We start from the raw sequence: 8778 nt of genomic DNA on the forward strand, positions 1-8778 counted from the left end.
CTTTTTTTTTTTTTTTTTTTTTTTTTTTTTGTCATGTTCCACACATTATTGTTTTATTATAATTATTCATTATTCTTATGAATTTTACTAAAACATGTATATATTTTATTTTTAGTCTATGTAATTTGATTTTAATAAAATAAATTTTAAATATGTAACATAAATTTATTATAATATTTTTTCTTATATTTATTTAGTAATTCTTATTTATATTCTAATTGATAATTAATTTTACTAATTACTTTTTATACTTTTTTTTTTTTTTTTTTTTCTTATCTATTTTTTCAACATTAATTAGATGAAAAATATATATATATAATTTATAATACTAAATATATATTGTTATCCTTTTTAAATTATTTAATCTTGTGATTTCTTGAAAAAAACAGAAACAAAATATTATTTAAATTTAAAGAAAAAAAATAAAATATGTAATTAAAAAAAAGCATACATTAATCGTAATATATTTATATTATTTTTTTGGTTTGGTAAACTTTTTTTTTAATATTTACAATATTTAGATATATGGAAATGGAATTAATATATATATATATATTATTTTTAATAATAAAAAATAAAGTTGTAAAAATAGACAAAGAATAAAATTATATTAATTATAAATAAGAATATATTTTAAGATAAAATGTTTTAAACATGTTTTAAAAATTAAAATGAATAAAGAAGTAAAAAAAAAAAAAAAAAAAAAAAAACAAAAAAATGATTTAGAGATATTTTTCAAGCTTTAATTTTACTTATAGTTAAAAAATGTTTTTTTTTTTTTAAGTATGCAATTTATTTTTTTTCAATAATACTAATGAAATTTTTTAAGAATAAATTTCATTTTTTCTTATTTTTTTTTTTTTTTTAGTCAAATGTATGAAATATAACTTTATACTTTTAACTTGTATTTTGTTAATTTTTAATTCAAAATCATTCTATATTAGGTAACTCAGGTTAAATGAAATAATTTCATTTAATTTTTTATTGGGAAAAAAGTTGTGCTATTTTTTAAGACATTTATTTATGCATAAAATAATTTTTCTTTGTTTTTAATTTTTTTTCTTAAAATTATTTTTCTTTGTTTTTAATTTTTTTTCTTAAAATTATTTTTCTTTTTAAATTTTTTTGCAAATTTTTTTTCATTTTTCTTTTTTGTAAAATTACGTTTAGTCCATTTTTTATCAACTTTTCTATTTTTATCATTTTTGTTGATACTTTTATCATTACTTGACTTTGAATGCTTTAAAAAAAATTCTTGTACATTTAAACTTTCTAAATTATTGTTTTTCTTTAGTTCATCAATTTTTTCTAAATTCTTTTTTTTTTGTATAGCCTCTTTTTGGTTTTTTACTTTAAGTGATCCACATTTCTTATTAAACTTTTTATTTATTCTTTTTAATTTGTTTTTTTCTCTTATTTCCGATTTTTCGTGATCTTTCAATATTTTTTGTCTTACCTTTTCCATATGTATATCGCTTTTTATCATATCTGCTAAAAAATCATATGGCCTATTGAATGAAATGTTTAAGTCTTGTAATTTTTTTAATGCTTCAATGAGATTTTTATGAGCTATTTGCAAAAATTCCTCTTCTCTTTTTTCACAATTACCAAATAAATTAATGTTTTTCATATAAAAATGTTCTGAACTAGTAATATCTAATTTTTCTAGCCATTCATTAGGATTATTTGATTTTAATTCTATTTCTTGTAGTTTTTTGACTAAAAGGACTTTATTTTGATTAAAATCTCCTAACTTATCATCACTTTCTTTGTATATTTCGTCATCCTTTATATCTCCGTTTGGTTTATTTTCAATTTTATTTTTTATATACTCATTTTTTAAATTAAATCCCATATTTGAATTATGCTTTTTATTTTTTTTTTTTTTAATTTTTTTCTTCTCTGTTAAATTTAAAGTACTTAATACAGACTTTACATCTTTTTTTATAATTTTCTTTACAAAATTTTTTCTAGCAATGTAATTATTGTTTTTCTCTTTTTTCATATTCTTTCTTTTTATTTCTATATCATTTGAAGTTTCATTATTGTTAAAGTTTTCTACTTTTTTATTATTTTTCTTTTTGTATGATTCTACATTTAAAGGAAATTTCATATCTCTCATTTAATAGAAAAAAAAAAAAAAAAAATTTAAAAAGAAATATATGTAAAAAATAAACTTTTTTTTGAGAACATGGATCTGTGAATAACTTTAATTAAATAAATATGTTTTAGAAAAAAATAATAAAAAAAAATTTTCAGTTGTAAAAATTTTGTTTAAAATAAAAATTTATTCTTTTTTTTTTTTTTGTTTTAAAACTATATCAATTTTATTCTTCCATTATAATAACATAATTATTTTTTTTTAAATGATTGTAGAATAAATTTTTTTTTTTTTTTTTTTAATATAGATGCTAAAATATTTTTAAATATTTGAATGATTTTTTTTTTGAATTTTATATGAAAATATGATTTTATAATATTACATATATATAAGCATAAAAATTTTATAAAATTTTTAAAAAGGATGTTACATTAATATTTTATATTTTAAATTGATTTATTATTTTAATTTTAATTGTTTTACATTTTATTAACTTAATTTTTAATACATTTTTAAACATATATAATTTTTTTTATTTTAGTTGTTTTAAGATATAATATATTAAATATATAGTTGTTTTTTTGAGATGGAGAATGAAAATAAAGAAGAAATTATTGATGAAATACAAGCAAAAGCTAAAACAAGAAAAGGAAATGTAATTTTAAAAAAAAGAGAAGGTGAGTTGAATGAAGATTCAAAATATTGTTTATTTATAAGTGGTAATAAAAGAACAGAGTTGTTAAAAAATTTCATGCAAGATATATATTCCTTACATAAACCATTAACTTGTTATATGCCAAAATTACATCAAAATTTATCAAATGTTTTAGATAAGATAGATAAATTAGTAGAATTGTGTGTTCATAATAATTGTTCCTTTTTTTTTTTAATATTTTCAACCAAAAAAAAACCATCAAGATTTCTTTTAGGCAGATTATATAATAATAAAATTCTTGATTATTATATTTTTTCACTTCTATCATTTATTCCTATTCACATTTTTCCATTATCAAAAGAAATTTTGTATGACACAAAACCAATTGTTCTAATTCAAGGATCCTATTTTGAAAAAAATGAAACTACAAAATATTTGAAAAATGTTTTGTTTGATTTTTTTAAGCATAAAAACATAGAAAGTTTTTCAAAAAATAGTATACAAAGGCTTATAGTAATAACTGCTTATGAGTCTAAAAAAAATATTAATAACAGTAATAAAAATAATAACGAAAATAAATATATTTTATCATTTCGTCAATATTTATTGAAAAAAGAATTTTTTGATTTAAAAGAAAAATATACTTTAAATGAGATAGGACCTCAATTTGAATTTATCTTAGAAAATTGTAAAATACCAGATTTTAATATATTTCAAGAAGCATTAAAAAAACCACAAATACCAAAGAAAAGAAAATCAGATAAAATAAAAGTTGATGAGTTTGGAAATAATATTAAGAAAGTTTATATTCAAAAACAAAATTTTAGTAAATTACATACAAAACATACTAAAGTACTTAAAAAAGGTAATTATAATAAAAAGTAATAAAATTAATATCTTAAAAATTGAGAAAATTATCTTATAGAGTTACATATATAAACTATAATTAAATATACCACATAATAATACTCAAATTTATATGAAATTAATTTTTAATTTAAAAAAAATAAAAAAATTATTTTTATTTATTCCTTAAATGCTATTGTGTTATTTTTATATGTTTATAATATTTCTATTTAACTTTTTTTTTTTTTTTTTTCATACACACTAATTAAGAAATAATAAAAAAATAATAAATTGTTTGCATCTTATGTTTTTAAATTTTTTCTAATTTTATTTGCTACTTTTAAAAAAAAGGTTTAAATCACAAAATTTGATATATTAACAAAAAAAAAAAAAAATAAAATAAAATAAAATAACATAAAATAACAATCAGTTTTTTAAAAAAATAAAAAAAAAAAAAAAAAAAGTAAATTAAAAAAACAAAAGAATAAAATAAAGCTGATTAAAAATAGTACTTTAAAAAGTATTCCTAAAAAATTTATATATTTGAATTATTTGTATCAACACAAATAAAAATGGGAAGAAAAAAAATAGTTTATATTATTTCATTAATATGATACCCCTTATTTTTTAAAGATTTCCTTATAGATAAAACTCGCAAAATTTGTTCATTTGGCCAATTTAACATATCAGTGTACTTACTTACTAATATGTTTTGAAGAATAGATTTTTGATTAATTATTTCATTTAGTAAATCTTCATCTGCATTTGGAATATTATTTAAAGATATCTTTAGTTTATTTAAAAGCATTTTTAAATGTACATTTATATTATCTTCCTTCTTAGATTTTATATTTAAAGAATCACTTTTTACATTGTTAATATTTATATTTTTTACTTTAATGATTTTTTCTTCATTTAGTTCTTCATTTTTTTTTCTATCTATTAATTTTATAGATCTTCGTGGGTTATTTGATGTTTTTATTTTCTGCATTAACTTTTTACCATATTCTAAATTTTTATCATTAGTATTATTTAAATTTTTATTATCATCATTATTTAAATTATTATCACTATTATAATTACTGTCATTATAATCATCCATAATATTATTACCATCATTATTCTTCAAATTGTTGGAATCATTATTATTCATATTTTTATCATTTAAATGTAAATTTTGAGATGGCTTATTAAATTTATTTCTTTTACTTACCTCCAAAGAACAATTTATATAATCATTCTTATTTTCATTTTTTAAACTATTTGAACTATTCATATGAATTTCCTCACTTACTTTATTTGTATTATCCATATTAGTTTCATTACTTATTTTGTTAGTTTCTCCTTTATTATATAAAGGGTACTTATATTTTTTTAAATTAACGTTATTGTTATCACTTATATAGTTTTTTTTTTTTCTTCTTATGTTACTACTGCAATCACTTAAATTACTACTGTTATTATCACAATTATTTTGTCTATCACCTAATTTAGCATTTTTTATACTTTTATTTACTTTTTCATTCTCATTTTTATAAAAATTATTTTTATCATTTTCATTTATTTTAGATATATTTTCATTATCTAAATTGTTAAAATTGTTATAATAATTATTATTTTTCTCACTTTCATTAAATTTTGAACTATATGAATTATCACTATTGTTAAAATTATAATAATTGTTATATTTATCATTTTCATTTATTTTAGAAATATTAATATTATCAGAATTTTTTATGCTATCACTTACATTAACATCATTATTGTTAAACTCATAATCAGAATTTTTATTATAATTATTTATATATGTATTGTTTTCGTTTATAAAATTTTCTTCATTGTTATAATTAAGATTTCTATTTTTAAATTTGCTTTGCATAAAATCTTTATTTTTAAAATTATAAGGAATCTTAACATTTTTTTCATTTGTGTTATCAATGATTCTATTTGAATTCTTAAAAGAATTTTTAATAGATTTATTATTGTATGAATTGCTAAAAAAGGACACAGTTTTCATATTTTTGTGATTTGTGCCTTTGCTTTTACTTATTTTATTCATAAATGAGTTTCCTTTACTTTTATCTGTAGTTAATGTTATATTATTATTGTTACTATTAGCATTAGTAGTAGCGTAATAACTTTTATTTATATACTTTTTTTTGGTTGTTGTATCAGAGTTATTTTCATTTACATTATTTTCACTCATCTTAAGATTTTGTTTATAATCATCTTGCTTAGAACTCTTATTTAAATTATTATATGAAAATAAATTTTTGCCATAATAATTGGTGTTTTTAATATTAAGATAGTTATTCCTTGCATTATTTCTGCTATTTATGATATTAACCGATTTTTCATTATTTTTACTATTATTCAATTTCATATTTTGTATGTTGCTATATGTATCATATTTTTTCTTATATAAAGAAAAATTATAATTCGTATTTACTGATTCATTTTGTTCATCACTAATTTTTCTTTTCTTCTCACTTAAATAAATATCTTTATCATCATTTTCATTTAATTCATAGTTTCTTTTTTTTTTTTTTTCTTTATTGTCATAAGAAGAAATATTATCTATTTCTTCTTTTATCATTTCTTTCATTTTTTTATGATTATTTTTTTTTTCTTCTTCTTCTTCGTCCTCCATTTGGTCTATATATAAATACTGAAAACGATTTTTAATTTTATAAAAATTGCTTTTTTCAATTTCTTCATTATTTAATGGATTTATTTCAATATTTAATATTCCTAAAAGAAAAAGAGCATGAACTAATGAATAATAAATTGTTTTATTTTCATTTAGCATTTTAATGGCTGTTTGTGGAGATATACGAACTAATTCTTGAATTTTTTTAATTAAAAGTACTATATCATACATATTCATATTTTTTATAATTAAAAAGCCATGTTTTGTTATTTCTCCTTTTTCATTTATTATTTCAATATTTTTATTTAATTTTATATTATTATGTTTGTGCATATCTTTATATACTTCATTATTTTTATTTATAGGTGTATTTGTGTATAAATTTAAATTTTGACATTCTTCATTATAATATTTATTTTCATATTTATAATTGTCACTTTCATCTTCAGTATCATTTTCATCTTCTAATAACTCAATTGATATTTTTTGATTTTTAAACTTATTGTTTTCCACAAAAGACAATATATCTTTTTTATCATCTTTAAAACCTAAATAACCATGACTACTTTTTATACCAAATTCATTTTTCTTCAATCTATAAATAGGAAAAAATTATAACAGAATTACAATGAAAGTTAAAAATTCTAATAATCAATAAAGTTATTAAATTTTTTTTTTTTTTTTTTTACTTGCAATAGATAAGTTCCGCTTTTGGAGAAAAAAAATCTTTTAATTCATTTTCTGTAACTTCTAAGGGCAAATTTGATACTAAAAAAAAAAAAAAAAAAAAAAATGATATGTAAATATATAATAATATAATTAACTTATTTGAAAAAATAGCATTTTTTTCTTCATGAAGAAAAAAAAAATGTCTTTGTTATCTATGAATATATATAATTATAGGTACGTAATACTAAAAATGAAAAACGTAAGTAAATATAAGTAAAGCTAAGCAAAGAAGCATATGAATAACTGTTTATACATACTAATATATATGTATATATACATATATATATATATTGATATATATTGATATTTCATTTTATATCTTATAAATATATCATTTATGGTAAAATGATGAGAAAAAATAAATATGTGGAAGGTTTTTTTTTAAAAATGTTAATTATATAAAAAAATCTCACCAAAAAACATATTTATATCTTCGTTATCTACCATTTAAATAATAATTCTCTGATATAACAATAATTTTAATATAAAAAAAAAAATAAATGATTCATCGAATATATTATAAGGGAGATTAACATTTTTTATTAAATATAACTTTTTCCTAAAAAAAAAAAATTAAATATTTTCTACGATTCAATTCTATTTTATATATATATTTTAATTTATATTAAATATTGCAACAAATAAAAAATAAAAAAATAAAAATAAACTTCTAATAAATTTTTCTATCTACATTTTTATATTTTTTAATTTTTATAACAATCAGCACGCTATGTTTTTTGTTGATTATTTCAAAAAAAAATATTCAAAATTATTTTTATTTTTTTAAATGCATTAAATGATTCAAATCTTTTAATTTATAAAGATAAAAATATTGAAGTAAAATTATTTCATATATGAAAAAAATATATACCATAAATATTTTTTTAAAAATTTTATAGATATTAATTCAAAAGACAAAAAAATATATTTGTTTTAATTTTATTGATAATCATTAAATTTTTATTAAATGAGTGTATTCGTAAAAATAAAAATAAAACATTGCTTTACACATATAAAATTAAATAAAAGGAAAAGAAAGTAAAAACATAAAAATATTAAAAGTATAACAGATATATTTTTATTAAATTTAAAAATGTTTGAAGTAAAATGATATAGAATTGATTAAAAATAAAATGAAACAATTGAATAAATATTTATGTTATCAAAGATATATAACTAATATTTTTTAAAATTTAAAATTATTCAACAATTGCATTTGAATAACTTTTGAAAGCTCTTAATAAATATAGTATAATTGTTAAAAAAAAAAGAAAAGTTGGAAAATTTTATTAAATTATTATTAATTTGTGCTTTGTATAATTTGAAGAAGTATTTTTAAAACAAAAACTGTATATGAAAATATATTACGAAATATAATTAACTTTTATTCTATAATTTGTACCAAGTTTATATTTGTATTAATATAGAAGAATTATAATATTAAATATATTATTAAAATAAATTTAAAAAAATAAAGAAAAAAAAAAAAAAAAAGATAATAATCCATAAAATAAATAAATGTATATTTATATTCTTCTTTGTTTTAATTTTTCTAATAGTTCTTTATCACCAGTAGGCATAACAGGTTTGGCCCCAATTAAACTAAGAAAATTATTTACAAAAAATAATTTAATTTTAAAAAAATAAATATATATAAATACATACAATTTATATGTTAAAAAAAAAAAAAAAAAAAAAAAAAAAGATTATATAAAGCATATAAACAATTGTCTTTTTTTTTTTTTTTTTTTTTTTTTTTTTTTTTTATTTTTTTTTTTTTTTTTTTTTTTTTTTTAA

General features: G+C 16.1%; 4 protein-coding genes across 4 annotated transcripts in view; 1 reads left to right on the forward strand and 3 right to left on the reverse strand.

Moving 5' to 3' along the window:
* Positions 1-1084: 1084 nt before the first annotated feature.
* On the reverse strand, positions 1085-2122 carry PGAL8A_00487500 (nucleolar preribosomal assembly protein, putative; the record flags this gene model as incomplete). Its single annotated transcript, XM_028673669.1, has 1 exon — positions 1085-2122. One exon carries the CDS (start codon positions 2120-2122, stop codon positions 1085-1087), a length of 1038 nt encoding a protein of 345 aa, XP_028530098.1.
* A 565-nt stretch (positions 2123-2687) lies between these two features.
* Positions 2688-3641, forward strand: PGAL8A_00487600 (nucleolar preribosomal assembly protein, putative; the record flags this gene model as incomplete). Its single annotated transcript, XM_028673670.1, has 1 exon — positions 2688-3641. The coding sequence occupies one exon, from the start codon at positions 2688-2690 to the stop codon at positions 3639-3641; it is 954 nt and encodes a 317-aa protein (XP_028530099.1).
* Positions 3642-4194: 553 nt separating this feature from the next.
* PGAL8A_00487700 (conserved Plasmodium protein, unknown function) lies at positions 4195-7428 on the reverse strand (the record flags this gene model as incomplete). Its single annotated transcript, XM_028673671.1, has 3 exons — positions 4195-6847; positions 6942-7020; positions 7395-7428. 3 exons carry the CDS (start codon positions 7426-7428, stop codon positions 4195-4197), a joined length of 2766 nt encoding a protein of 921 aa, XP_028530100.1.
* A 1079-nt stretch (positions 7429-8507) lies between these two features.
* The window catches only part of PGAL8A_00487800 (conserved Plasmodium protein, unknown function), a gene marked incomplete at both ends in the record, with an annotated part of 2306 nt that continues 2035 nt past the window's right edge, over positions 8508-8778 (reverse strand). The window contains one exon of the mRNA XM_028673672.1: positions 8508-8583. Within this exon, the coding sequence (XP_028530101.1) occupies positions 8508-8583 (76 nt within the window). The remainder of the gene's footprint in view (positions 8584-8778) is intronic.

This window comes from Plasmodium gallinaceum (assembly GCF_900005855.1).
Source record: "Plasmodium gallinaceum strain 8A genome assembly, contig: PGAL8A_v1_141, whole genome shotgun sequence".
Classification (NCBI taxonomy): domain Eukaryota; phylum Apicomplexa; class Aconoidasida; order Haemosporida; family Plasmodiidae; genus Plasmodium; species Plasmodium gallinaceum.